Here is a 15,713-nt window from a genome sequence, read left to right as displayed (position 1 = left end):
CGATACCACCTAAGAAAATAGGCTTGACAGTGGAAAAACTTTCACAAATTTCTGCAGAAACTCACAGCGAATGCTATCAAGCTAAATTAAAAAATGTTCAGGATTTCTTCTATTCACGCCAACCCTGGTTGTAGAACGACTAACTATTTCATCCTGAAAATATATTTTATATATTTTGTCTTTACGTTTGAATAATTATGTTTGAATATTTGTGTCGCCTATTGTGATTGATCATACTTTTTTGACGTTTGGTTATCCGTAGTTTTGCTTCTCCGTTGATCCTCTTGTTTGTTAACGAATCATTCTCATTTGGAATCACAAGAGGAAGGAGGTGCAAAATTGCGATGAGAATTTTGTATTAGTTTTATATGTATTTTATTTTACCGTTATTTTACATTTTATAGAAACACTCTCCAATTGTTGGTAATCACATTCATACCTAAAATTTGTTTGTGTTTTCAAACTGTTAACCCTCTAATGCCCCAATTTTTTTGCCAGCAGATTAAATTTTCAATGTTAACGACACAAAAGCAAGAGAACTAAGCAAGAAAAATGTATACGGTAAAATTCAGCATATGTTGCAAAGCCTCTTGAATAGTTTCAAATACGTTTTCTTTATACGTTGCCCATTTTTGTTGTCTTAAGGTGTGTTTTACTAAAAGCCTCATTATAAAATGAAGCCCGCCTAAAGGCGGGCTTGGGCATTAGAGGGTTATATTGGCAAAACCTCCGGACTCAATTGCGGCCAGCAATAAGTAAAGTTGATAAACTTTTCATTGAAGACGCTTTGTTATTAGAGTTAGGTTAGGTTAGGTATAGTGGCAGCCGGATATTTCAGGCTCACCTAGACTATTCAGTCCATTGTGATACCACAGTGGTGAACTTCTCTCTTACCACTGAGTGCTGCCCTATTCTATGTTAAGCTCAATGACCTCTCTTTTATAGCCGAGTCCGAACGGCGTTCCACATTGCAGTGAAATCACTTAGAGAAGCTTTGAAACCCTCAGAAAAGTCACCAGCTTTACTGAGGTGGGATAATCCACCGCTGAAAAACTTTTTGGTGTTTGGTCGAACCTGGGTTTGAACCCACGACCCTGTGTATGCAAAGCGGGCATGCTAACCATTGCACCACGGTGGCTCCCGTTATTAGAGTTAGGTGACTTGAATTTAAATTGGTTCCTAGAAAATTCCCTTGAACTGAGGTTCAGAGAATGAAGCCGACCAATTTTTTGTCGACACTAAGTTTTTGCCTCCGGTGGCGGCGGCTTGACTTGACTTGAATCGTAGTATTGCTCGGTAAACGTAGGGGGGGTAAATGTAGGGGGTTTTCACGTTTAGGGGGATTTTTAGGGGTAACATTTATTTGGGGGTAAACAAATATCTTGGACCTATTAAAGTGGAGCAATTCTCAAGCAAATTCGGAACAATTTTGGCATGAATTATGAGAAAAAAGAAGCGGGAAGTCAAGGAGAAGATCCTAAATCAAAAATTTTCTGTTGAAAGGGCATTTTTAATATTTGACACAATTAAAAACAATCGTATTTGAACTTAGCAGCTGAAAGCATTTTAAGAGTAAGCATGCTTTTTAAATTGACATACATATAGTATAATTACATCCAAATAAAAAATAATTTCCTCAGCAGCGTTGCCAATTTAGCTTTTTTCCCGCTAGATTTGGCTTTTTTTGAAGACGTTTAGCGGGAAAAAAATGCATTTAGCTTTTTTCTGGCTTTTTTTCATGACCCTTTTAGCTATTTTTGGCTTTTTTATTTTCGACGTGTTTCTATTGAAATATGGATAAAGCGGCGTTTTATCTAAGCCTTGCTGCAAGAATAAGGGTTTCCACATATTTCAAAGCTCAGTTGAAACATGAATAATGATTCCAGCCATTATGCGGGCATTTTTGTAACAAAAACACCTTGTTGTAGTTTTTTCATCATATTGATAAAAGTTGTTATTTGGCTCGTTTGTCGTTTTTATGTTATTATAACATTCTAAAGTTATTACGATATTACTAAATTAAAATAGTAGATGTGAATTGCTTTGTGCACTCAAAACATATTGTCGAAGCCAAAAATTTCATCTCCTTAAAATACGAACGCGAATTTTGGTTATAATAGCATTTGTGAGTTTCTTTTATATAAACTGTTTTCCTTGTCCAAAAGACGATAAAGTCGTTTTGTCCTTTTTCTTTTCATGAATGAAGGAAGAATTAATGAAATAGTCTTTAAATGTGAGCAGTTTTTACTTCTTGACCACAAACCAAAATAGCGTTCAAAAATAGAAGATGTTTTTCAACACTTTATTTTAAAAACGTAAACATACAATAACTTCTACTTGAAGTCGAGTCTGAATTTGTAAATTTAAGTTGGCGTTAGCACGTTTTTAAAGCACTTTGATAGCTCATGAAGAAAAGGAAAATGTTTTTACTGGGAAATGTAAACTGTAGGTATTTTCTACAATTTAAATAAAAGTAATGTATTTCGAATTTCTCACAATTTCACAACCAAACTAAAATTTTATTTTAAAAAATGACAAATCATTTTTTTTACAAAATCCAAAGCATGCTTAGATTATTTAATATTTTATTTTATTTTTTATTTACTTCAAAGAAAAAATTTTTAGCATCAAAAGAAAACTTAGTTTGTCCAAAATTCCGTTTCCCAGAAAAGAAAACTCTTCTTTCAGTATATATATTTGTGTTAAATTCAATTTTTAATGTGTATCACTACGGGATTTTTTCACGAAATTTGGGACCCCTTTTTGTACTTTTTACATTCTTAATTTTTTGGGGGTTTTTGAAAAAAGCCTAGACCAATTTAGGGGTTTTTTTCTTAAGATTTGGGGGGAAGAATCAAAAATTACCTGGTGATTGCACTTAACAACAACAACTACCAGCAGTTGGCATCAGTTTAAGAGAATTGAGAGAGTAACGAATAACACTGCTCACACATGAGGTAAATAATTTGAGTTGTTGTTTTGCTACGTTGTTTTACTAACAACCACTGACAATCGTCGGTTGCGTTGAATATTGTTGTTTGAAATTCATTTTACCAATTGGTATTTTAAGATTGCAAATATTGGTGTTTACTAAATACACTGGTCGGTTGCGGTAGATCACAGCCGTTCGCTGGCTGCCACATCAGTGTACGTGTTGTTTCGTTCGCATTTTTGTGTTGGAGGAGGTGCATCGCGGGGAGCCTTCTCTGTTTGCTTTTGGTCCGAGCCGGGATAGAGAGGAACCCCGGACCATGGTACTGTTCGGTCTGCCGAAACCAAATTCACCACTGTTCGGTGAGGTGTAACCGATGCTTGGAATGGGTGCACTTCCGGAATTGTTCCGGCTTAACTTCGCTACGTGAGTATAGTCATACTGAATACGTGGCATGATGCTGTGCCAGTGCCCAACTTCCCAGCTGAAGCGGCGGGACTCGCAGACGAGCATGATGAACGCCGTCCTGCTAACCCTAGCGGAGCGGAACACAGAATTTTGGGGATACCAAATCCTCAGCCACATTGTTCACTACATGGACGGTGGAAGTACGTAGGCAGTTGAATGTTAGAGTCGATGGCGAAATAATTCCGACAGTAAACTACCCTAAGGGGTCACATTAGACAGCCTACTACTTATAAGACAATTGGCCGGTCAGTGGTAAACTATGCAGCGCCAGTGTGGACACCTCAAACGAGCGACACGCAGTGGATGTCTTCGTAGTACACCCCTGGATCACCTTTATGCGGGCAAAATATTCCTCTCCATCTAAGAGGTACTTCTCAAATTTTCTGCAAAAATAAAATTTTGACAAAATTTTCTATAGAAATAAAATTTTGATAAAATTTCTATAGAAATAAAATTTTGACATTTTTTTTGTTTTTTGAAAAATTTTCCATTAAAGTTTTAATGAAATAAGATTTTTTGTTTGGTAGTTTTTTGGTGACATTTTCCCCAATTTTTTTTAGATTATTTTTGGCTTCGAGTGGCAACCGTGATTGCGATACCATAGTGGTGAATTTCACTTATCATTGAGTGTTACGCGATTCTATGTTTAGCTCAATGACAAGAGACCTCCTTTTTGTACCAAGTCACATTGAGGTGAAATCACTTAGCTTTGAAACATTTAGAAATGTCACCAGCATTACTGAGATGGGATAATCCACCGCTGAAAAACTTTTTGGCGTTTTGTCGAAACTGGGTTTGACCACGACCCTGTGTATGCAAGGCGGGCATGCTAACCATAGCAATCAATAAATATAATATATGAAATAAATTTGAATTTATTTATTTTCTTCTCTCTGTTAATGAGTTTGGTGTCGTTTTCGAATGTCTTGTGTGGTGGACATCGGTAGTCGAAGAGTTAATATATGAAATAAATCCAAAAATCATGAAGTCACATCGCAATATTATAGTTCAATTTGAAAATTTTTTATTGTCGCGATTACTTTTTTTTTCTCTAAAATAATAAAAATTATAAGCAAAAGCAAACATGTTCCTGTTAAATATTGAGGAAATCTAGATAAGAAGAAATGTGCGCATTAATTGAGCAAAATTATCTGATTTAAATCGAACTGTTTTGATAATAAGCAACCAAAATTCAACACGAAAATCGAACACAGGACCGGCCTTTATACACATTTATTTATTTATACCCTGCGCCACACTGTGGAACAGGGTATTATAAGTTAGTGCATATGTTTGCAACACCCAGAAGGAAACGATATATACACATGGTGTCTTTGGCAAAAATGCTCAGGGTGGGCTCTTGAGTCGATATAGTCATGTCCGTCTGTCCGTGAACACATTTTTGTAATCAATGTCTAGGTCGCAGTTTTAGTCCAATCGACTTCAAATTTGGCACAAGTATGTGTTTTGGCTCAGAATAGAACCCTATTGATTTTGGAAGAAATCGGTTCAGATTTAGATATAGCTCCCATATATATATTTCGCCCGATATGGACTTATATGGCCCCAGAAGCCAGAGTTTTACCCCAATTTGCTAAAAATTTTTCACAAGAAGAACAATTAGTACTATAGTCAAGTGTGCCAAATTTTATTGAAATCGGTACAGATTTAGATATAGTAGCTCCCATATATATTTTTCGCCCGATATAAACTAATACGGTCCCAGAAGCCAGAGTTTTACCCCAATTTGGTTGAAATTTTGCACAGGAAGTAGAATTAGCATTGCGTGCCAAATTTGGTTGAAATCAGTTCAGATTTAGATATATCACCTATATATAGCTTTCGCCCGATTTACACTCATATGACCACAGAGGCCAATTTTTAACTCCGATTTAGTTGAAATTTTGCACAGGGAGTAGAATTAGTATTGTAGCTATGCGTGCCAAATTGGTTGAAATCGGTTCAGATTTAGATATAGCTCCCATATATATCGTTCGCCCGATTTACACTCATATGACCACAGTGGCCAATCTTTTACTCCGATTTAATTGAATATTTGCACAGGGAGTAGAATTATCATTGTAGCTATGCTATCATTGGGAAAAATCGGTTCAGATTTAGATATAGCTTCCATATATAGCTTTCGCCTGATTTACCACAGAGGCTAATTTTTAACTCCGATTTAGTTGAAATTTAGCACAGGGAGTAGAATTAGCATTGTAGCTATTGCGTGCTAAATTGGTTAAAATCGGTTCAGATTTAGATATAGCTCCCATATATATGTTTTTCCGATTTCGACAAAAATTGTCACAATACCAACAATTTACTTGTAACATCGCCACTGCTTAGTCGAAAAAATGACTAATTTTCCTAATCTTCTAATACATATATATCGGGCGATAAATCATAAACTTTTGCGAAGTTTCCTTAAAATTGCTTCAGATTTAAATGTCTGTGAACACATGTTTGTGATCAAAGTCTAGGTCGCAATATAAGTCCAATCGCCTTCAAATTTTCCTTTTTTGGGTCAGAATAGAACCCTATTGATTTTGGAAGAAATCGGTTCAGATTTAGATATAGCTCCCATATATAGCCAGAGTTTTATCCCGATTAGCTTGAAATTTTGCACAAGGAGTACAATTGGTAGTATAGTCATGTATGCCAAATTTGATTGAAATCGGTTCAGATTTAGATATAGCTTCCATATATATTTTTCGCCCAATATGGACTTATATGGCCCCAGAAGCCAGAGTTTTGGTCCAATTTGGTTGAAATTTTGCACTAGGAGTACAATTAGTAATATAATCATGTGTGCCAAATTTGATTGAAATCGGTTCAGATTTAGATATAGCTCCCATATATATTTCGCCCGATATAGACTAATATGGTCCTAGAAGCCAGAGTTTTGGTCCAATTTGGTTCAAATTTTGAACAAAGAGTACAATTCGTAGTGTCATCAAGTGTGCTACATTTTATTGAAATCGGTTCAAATTTAGATACAGCTCCCATATATATCTTTCGCCCGATATGGACTTATATGGCCCCAGAAGCCAGAATTTTGGGCCAATTTGGTTGAAATTTTGCACTAAGAGTACAACTAGTAGTGTAGACAAGTGTACCAAGTTTGATTGAAATCAGTTAAGATTTAGATATAGCTCTCATATATATCGTTCGTCCGATTTACACTCAAATGACAAAAGTGACCAATCTTTTAAACCGATTTACTTGAAATTTTGCACGGGAAGTAGAATTAACATTCCAACTGTCTGTACCAAATTTGGTTGCAAATACCAACGTTTTCCTTGTAAACTCGCCTAAAATTTTTTTTTATAGATTTATTGGTATAATTAAAAACGCTACACCCCAAATTATTTTTGGAATTTGGCTATATTACCATACTAATTGAACGATCTCCTATTCTATTTCTTCTAATGTAAATCTTAACTTTGTGCTATTCCACGGAAGTATCATAGAATATGAAATTTACACAAACATCATTCAAGTCACAAACAACTATTTTTAAAATCCATGTGATATTTTATATATGTATAAACGGGCGGTACTAAGCTTACGTTTCACAAGAGAAAACCAAAAATAAAAGTACAAAAATAATATAAGCTTACGAAATTATTTGCAAAATCTAAAAATCTTAAATCTAATTGCTTGAAAGAAAATTGCACCATATCTTTTTTTACCTGCATTGTGTTCTACCCCAGTGCATTAGCCGACGTAAATTTTGAGTCTATAGATTTTGTGGAAGTCTATCAAATTCTGTCCAGACCGAGTGATATTTAAAATGACAAACCTTTACACATCCGTCAAATGTGTTGGGTTCTATATACTAGAGGTGTGCACGTGACACGAAATTGTCGTGACTCACGAAAATGTTCGTGATTCGTGCGTGAGTCGTGAGTCACGCTCATGACAAGAGCGTGAGTGTGCGTGAGCGTGATTAACAAATCAAAATGTCGTGCGTGAACGTGAGTCACGAAAATAATATCTTCGTGAGTGTGCGTGAGTTACGAATTACACTCACGAAAATATTACTGCTCACCAACATAAAACGCTTAAGAGTTAAATTCAATTACAATTTTAGTGACACTTGGGATGTTAAGAGTTTAATAACACTCTCGATTTTAATAATACTCATGTTTTAAGACACTTCGGTAAGGTAAATTAATCATAGAATTATTCGTGAGTCACGATATTTTTCGTGAGTCACGATATTTTTCGTGAATCACGTTATTTTTCGTGAGTCACGACGTTTTCGTGCGTGAGTGTGCATGAGTACAAATTTTCTTTTCGTGAGTGTGCGTGAGCGTGAGTCCTACCAAAAAATATCGTGCGTGAGTGTGCGTGAGTATGATTTTTCAGTCGTGGGTGTGCGTGAGCGTGAGTAAACTATTACTCACGTGCACACCTCTACTATATACCCAACACATTTGACGGATGTGATATGGTATCGAAAATTTAGATCTACAAAGTAGTGCAGGGTACAATATAGTCGGCCCCGCCCGACTTTAGACTTTCCTTACTTGTTTTCCTTTTGGGACCTTGTTCCATCCGATTTTCCTTACATGTGGAATAGGACTTCCCTCCTTTTAGATTTATTTCTTATCACAATTCCATTATTTCTTTCTTGGAAGTGTCGAAAAAAATCAACTAATTTTTTAATTAAGAATATTTTTAATTACTAATTACTTCTGTGATTGATACTATTATTTTCGTGATTGAAGCAATTTCAATTAAAAAATTATTTATTTATTTATCGATTTATTACAATAAAATTATAAAATTACGCTTGAAATAAAAAATAATTGGATCAATAAATCTCGTCATTGAATCAGAAAATGTTTTTCACGCGCTTTCTGCTTTTCATAACAGTGCACCCAAAGAAAAAAAAAATACTTTCCTAAGGAACGAAATTTTAGACAAACGAAATTTCCCTTTGACATAAAGTATTATCATTGAGAGCAAAAAAAAAACCCCCCGAATCCATGACAAACGTTGTAACAATGGTCTCCAATCTGTTTTATTTGCTTGTAAAGAAAATTGTTTAGCGTTAAAAGAAATCTTCGTTTGTCTAGAATTTCGTTCCTCAGAAAAGAAAACTCTCCTTTCAGTGTGGATGGAATTTATATTTCGAAATCTTTGAATACTAATAAAAGAATCGAATCGAATTGAATCATTAATGAATACTAACCTCGTTGAATGGTTTGATTTTTGTGTGCATTATAAAGGGAAATTTACATAATTCGCAGGAATTCGTTTCGGAAGCTGTCAACCACTGTTGAAGACAGGCCTGATGAACATACTTTAGACTTCCAGAACAGTAACATGGAGTTAACAATGGATTCTGCGGATCACTCTCACAATGACAAATACGGCAAATGTCACCGCTGCTCTGTGAAGCTTGGCTACTGGCTGAACCAAATCTGTAATAAAAATAAAAAAAAACAATAGAGAATGACAGTAATTAATGTGGGGGTTTCATTAAATTCAATCACCATAATTATCATAAGCGAGCATATTACTAAATGACTTCTAATTTACATGTAAATAGATTACTATACGGACAGTTTTATTTCTATTAAAATGAGAAATGTTGATATGTAAATCAGAGTCTTTGCTTGCACCCACCACACCACTTCTTTTCCGTCATATTCTAGTCATGTCCAACATTTTGTCGTGTGGCTATTTGTAACGTATATTGTAATTGCGTGTAGAAAACTTTTCAATATTGAACTTGAGTGTTTTACAGGTCAAGGTGATTGCGCTTAATATTCGACACGTGAGCATTTCAATAATATTCACATACGAGCGCACATGGAAACTTATGAGCTATTTTTGAATAAAGATGAAAAATTTGGAATGAGTATAATTCAAATTTCGATTTTTCCAAAATATTTATGCCTTGTTTGCCCAACTCATACGGAGGAAAAACAATGGGGTTGTTTTTCACAATACCGATCATGTTGTTTCCTGTACACTCGCCTTTGCCATTTATTCCAAACTAATAGATTATGGTATTGGTTCCTATAATGAAAAAAATATTGATATAATATGGGAGATTATGGGACCTAAATTTTTGATATACGCAATTTACACAATATTAATGACTATTTTTTTTAAATATAGAAATTTTAATTTAAAGACAATTCATAGTATTTGCTTCAATTTTTTTTTTTTTTTTTTTGATTAAATTTAGGACACAAATTTTGGAAACGTGCGTCCCTCTGTTGAAGTCTTAGTTCTTTGAAGTAAAGCAAATTTCGCTTAAAGCAAAGAAAAACTTTAAATCAACATATATATTTTGAATTGTTAGACTAACGCGTCTCAAATATAGGCTAAGGCTTATTTTAAGGATTTGCATCTTTGGTTTAAAGTTTTTTGGAAAAAAAGAAAATTCTTTTTACTTTCAAGTACCTGTTATAATTTGGATTCTTAAACTGGCATTTTTGGCATTTATTAATAATCGCAAAAAGAGAATGAAAATTCTATTAATTAAGTCTGTATCCTGATTTTAATGGTATGGATCCTAGATTTAAAACCAGGGAGGCCCTTAAAATGTATTTATTTTAAAGAAGCGGCATCTATGGCGCCGAATCCAAAACTCAAAGCTCCTTAAGGGAAGGTCATAATCTTTGGATCCAAGTAAGCTTTTTTTTTTGAGTGTACACACAAGAAGAATATGTTTGGGAGTGTATGTTACAGAGCGATTAATTTCAAAACAAAAAATTTAAACAAAAGATGCTGTACAATAAAATGAAAAAATAAGCCTATATTTCCCAAACATATTGAACTGAAACGAGGGCATGTAATTATCGCGAAAACCATGTATTTTGTCTTTGTAAAAATAATTTTCGAGCAACGAAAATTGTATGCTGGCAATAAACATTTAAATGGTTCTCAAATGCCGCAAACATGTTCTATTATTTAAATGATAGCAGTTGAGACCATTACATGGTCGGGAAAATCATGTACTTGACCATTACATTTTTTTACTTTTTTGCAGGAAAAAAAGTATTTTTATAGGTTACGTATAGACATGTCTAGAACCATTACATGGACATACAGACCATGTACATTGTTTACGTGACCATGTATTTTTTTAACTTTTTACAGGGAAAAGAATTTTATAAACACATTGAGCAGGTACACACGATTTTCTTTTTGCGCGTCAGTCGTGTGTTGATTGTTTCTTGGAATGGACGGAGAATACGGAATTACTGTGTTTTGTGTTAATTTATTTATTCAGAAGTGGCACGTGGTTTTATGTGAATACAAATAAGGAAAGTGCAATTGACAAAAATGCACCTGTTTTTGTTCAGCATTTTGATATATGGTATAATTTATTTTATTTGCAGTTACATGATGTCTGCGTAGGTACATTTGATGGGCACGAAGCAAATATGGAATGATTGCAATTGAACCAAAATAGAGTGTGTAAAAATATGTGATGTATGCTTGCACGACATTATAAATACAAATAAATAATGAATTAGTTTTTAAATAAATAAAAACAAACAAATATAGTTAATTTTATGGTTTCTTTTATCAAGTGGCGTCTTTTTCTCGACGACGAAAAAAGTTTTTTTTTTCATAAAGAACAAACCATTTTAGGTTGTGACCATGTTCTTTTAACTGGAAGAAAAACATTTTTGACAATACATAACATTTTAGATCGTGACCATTGTCTTTTGATTCAAACTATATTCTTTTTATCAATATAATAACATTTTACATGAGGACAATTTTATTTTTCTTAGAACCATGTTCACTGAGCAAACATGGTTGCAGGTGAAAATGTTACATGGTCGCCGCAATAAAAGCTCCTATTATATTATTTTGCTCTTCGAATGTGATTGTGACAATCACGTTTCTTCTCTGCGTGTATTTATTACAAAGAGTTTGGAATTGGGAGAGTCTCTTAATTTGGTCGACGAATGCAGAATATTTCAGGCGGAGATTTTCTATCGATGAGGCGATATCAGCTTTCGACGGCAGCACAGCACGTAACTTTGTACTCGGAACCTGGGCATCATGGCATAATGGGAAACGAAGAAGCAGATGTACTTTCTAAGGCGCAAGTGGCACAAATAATGTCAAAGTGGACGTTTAACCTCCGCTTTTTTGTATATTTACAGAATCAAAGGAAAATGTTATGTCTTATGAAAGGGACGCAGAGGACCTCTGTATCTCTCTGAGTAGAAACTCTGGAATGTTAATGGCTATGCGCGGAGGTGAGGAATCATAAAAGGACACAACATTCCGCGAAAATATATGGTAAGAATTGATGCAACGAATAATGATATTTGTAGGTGTTGATTCCTAGCATTTTCTGTAGCAGTGTCCATCATTATCATGGTAAACTGCAGTCTACTCGCTTTCATCAATGTCTCTAGGTGCAGGTTCTGCGCAAACCCAAGGAGACATTACACAAAAATAATTGCATTAAACTGGACGGATTGGAACAATCACGAAGAGGAAGAGAGAAGTAGTTTGAGTAACAGCAATTGACCAATATGGTCTAAGTGGACATAAAATCCGTTTCCACGGATTGGCGTTATCCTATATAACCTAACCTAGCCTTTTTATCCTTAATACAAGGATTCAATATAACAATCCGACTATAACTTTAAGGAAGAGGTACATATTTCATGTATGTAATCGAAGCAAATTTTTGTTTTTATTAAAATTACTTTAATTAATGAAATTTGTTCTTAATACTAAAATTTAGTTTGCAAATTTGGTCAACACTAGTGCACGTAAATAAAAAATACTTTCTTCCGGGACAAAAATTGAGGCAAACGAATATTTTGTCGCTATTCAGACGCGATATCATCTTCTTCATCGACAATTGTCAAGCAGTTATAAAGGTCATGGGCAATGCAGACAGACATAAGATGTAAGGAAGTCAGCTGCTGTCATTGAAAGCTTAGGGTTCTCACTGAAGAGCATAATATAACTCTGTGCTTGCTACCTGGGCACTGTGGAATAATGAGAAATGAAGAAGCAGATGAGTTGGCTAAGGAGGACGCTCGTGGAACGAATAGTGTTCTTGCGGCCGTTTCTCTTCCGCTGTCTTTATCTTTACAGGATTTATGTTAAATAAGAAAATTATGGCGAGGATGTTGGATCGGAAGGTAAGAACCGTAGGAATTTCGAAAATCTGATGACGATGAACAGACAGGATTTGTGACCTTTAATGGAAAAAATCATTTTTGGATTCAATCATAAAACGATCAATTAATTTGATGATTGAATCTATTAATTATTAATTGAAATGTCTTCAATCACAGAAATAATAGCATCAATCACCAAAGTCAAAAAATTAATTGATCCAATTAAAAAAACAATTGATACTTTCATTTGAGACAGCTTGTCGAAATCTTATGATTTTTTTTATTTTATTTAAATTTACATTATATCCGTTTCCAAGTTGTTTTTGGTACATAGTTTTTAAGAAGGGGGACGACTGTGATTTGTTTTCGTTAAATGAAGTTTACTTACATCAGCTTGAGTGCCCAACAATGTGGTCTATAAATAGAACTGTTTGGCTGTATGGGTCCCGTTCGCAGTTTGTATTACAGAAAAAATGTAAACACTTATAAACCACGTGGATGTGAAAAAAGAGTGGAAGAAGTAACTAGCCAGGAACCTGGACATTAAGGCATAGCTGGGAATGAAGAGACAGATGTATTGGCTAAGGAAGGCGCAGGTGGCACATATAACGACATTTCGGACGTTTTTCCTACGCTTTCTTTGTTTATTTACAGGATCAATAGCAAATATGAATATTCATGGAAGAGACGATGGGCTTCTTCTGTGGGCTGTGAACAAACGAAACTAATATGGGACGAAAATAATATTAGGAACTCTGAAATCCAGAGGTCTACAATGGGTATCATAACAGGACACAACACTCTGGGAAAACATATTGTAAGGATCGGTCTAACGAATGATGATATTTGTAGGTGGTGTCTGGACCCCGAGGCTACGGAAGATTCATGTCACTTTCTGGGCCAGTGTCCAGCACTATCTTTCAGAAGAAACAGGATACTGGGCTCTTATTTCTTTTAGACTATGACCGACTTGCGAGAATGCAGCCTGAGCAGTATTCTCGCTTTCATCAAGGCATCGGGGAGGAGGACCTAGGCGGATCCGAGGCAAAACAATAGTCTTTTTAATTGTTTCCAGCGTTTGTGACAAAATTCTATACTTCAAACAGATTTCCTAACAATGAAAAGCATATGTTAATCAATGGTTGTTTTTCTAAAAAAAATTATTCAGTATATGTTTGAATTTCGGCTAAAAAAATCTTCTTCTTAGTAATAAAAATCATCAATACAAACTCAAATAATTTAAAAAGAAATGTTTGACCTTTAGTGAAATAGACCAAAAAAACATGGAATGTGTGAACCGTTGATATTAACAAATTTCCTTTAGTTATTGAAAATTACTATAATTTGATCATTTCTTTGGAGTGACTGAACATCTACCCTCTCCACTTTTATTTTCTGTTATCAATTATTGTAGTTCCCTTGTTTATTGTTATTCCCCCTAGCATGAGTTCATGGGAATTTTATTCTTCTCTTTGTTCTTTCGATTGTGTAAACAATGAATAAAATTTTAAAATAATAAACAAAGCATTTTTATTTTAACAATTTAAACTTAACTATAATTATTGATGACATTATTCACAGTTTTGCATTTTGTCACTGCAAAAAACAAATACTCGATTTCGAGGAGAAATGTGAGCAAATGTTGCTTCGGTAATTTGCATTCGTCATTAGCCTAAAAGTTATCCAAATGTAAAAACAAACAATGAAGGATTGTAATGACAGACTTGGTTTGAAATTTAATTTTTTGTTAAATATTATTCATAATATTTAACAATAACAAAAATGACCTCTCCGCCAAGTAAAGGCATTGAAAAGGCAAGTTGGCAAATTTTATTGCTTATGTTATATAAATATACATTTCTAGTTGAATATATGAAATGAAATATGATACCAAATATATATCCAAAAGTATAGAAAAAAAGTAAGCATTTTTCAAAAAATCTTGATATTAATATTTACGTTATATTATATTATATAGGATATATAGGATGCGAAATTTACAAAATATTAAGGACAAATTTCTTTAAAATAATGAAATTTTAATTAAAAGAATGTTTATATGTTAATCTTTGCTTCAAAAATTTTTATACCCTGCGCCACACTGTGGAACAGGGTATTATAAGTTAGTGCATATGTTTGCAACACCCATAATGAGACGAGATAGACATATGGTGTTTTTGGCAATATTGCTCAGGGCCGGCCCCTGAGTCGATCTAGCCATGGCCGTCTGTCCGTGAACACATTTTTGTAATCAAAGTCTAGGTCGCAATTTAAGTCCAATCGACTTCAAATTTGGCACAAGTATGAGTTTTGGCTCAGAATAGAACTCTATGGATTTTGGAAGAAATCGGTTCAGCTTTAGATATAGCTCTCTCTTTTGCCCGATATCTACTAATATGGCCCCAGAAGCCAGAAGGATTTAAGCCTGATTTGCTTTAAATTTTGCACAAGGAATGCAGGTGATAGTGTCGTAAAGTGTGCAGAATTTGGTTGAAATCGGTTCATATTTATATGGCCCCAGAAGTCAAAGTTTTGTCCTGATTTGCTTTAAATTTTGTACATTTTTTATTCTCGATGTACATGCAGACAGGTTAGGTTAGGTTAGGTGGCTGCCCGATGCATCAGGCTCACTTAAACTATTCAGTCCATTGTGATACCACATTGGTGAACTTCTCTCTTATCGCTGAGTGCTGCCCGATTCCATGTTAAGCTCAAAGACAAGGGACCTCCTTTTTATAGCCGAGTCCGAACGGCGTTCCACATTGCAGTGAAACCACTTAGAGAAGCTTTGAAACTCTCAGAAATGTCATCAGCATTACTGAGGTGGGATAATCCACCGCTCAAAAACTTTTTGGTGTTCGGTCGAAGCAGGAATCGAACCCATGACCTTGTGTATGCAAGGCGGGCATGCTAACCATTGCACCACGGTGGCTATCTAAATCTGAACCGATAGAGCTATATCTAAATCTGAACCAGTTTCAACCAAATTTGGTACGGACAGTCAGAATCTTAATTCTACTACTTGTGCAAAATTTCAAGTAAATCGGAGTAAAAGATTGGCCACAGTGGTCATATGAGTGTAAATCTGGTAAAAGATATATATGGGAGCTATATCTAAATCTGAACCGATTTCAATAAAAGTTTGCACACTTGACTTTACTACTTACTAATTGTACTCCTAGTGCAAA

At 34.6% G+C, this 15,713-nt stretch overlaps 1 protein-coding gene across 4 annotated transcripts in view; it reads right to left on the bottom strand.

Moving 5' to 3' along the window:
- Positions 1-15,713, bottom strand: part of LOC142235433 (uncharacterized) — a 66,817-nt gene that overhangs the window by 14,431 nt on the left and 36,673 nt on the right. For all 4 annotated transcript variants that reach the window (XM_075306687.1, XM_075306685.1, XM_075306688.1 and 1 more), the window contains exon 3: positions 8,604-8,835. In XM_075306687.1, coding sequence (XP_075162802.1) covers positions 8,604-8,835 — 232 coding nt within the window. The remainder of the gene's footprint in view (positions 1-8,603; positions 8,836-15,713) is intronic.

This window comes from Haematobia irritans, chromosome 4 (assembly GCF_050003625.1).
Source record: "Haematobia irritans isolate KBUSLIRL chromosome 4, ASM5000362v1, whole genome shotgun sequence".
NCBI lineage: Eukaryota > Metazoa > Arthropoda > Insecta > Diptera > Muscidae > Haematobia > Haematobia irritans.
The sequence above is the reverse complement of the archived record's forward strand: the minus strand, read 5'-3'. Positions and strand labels throughout refer to the sequence as shown.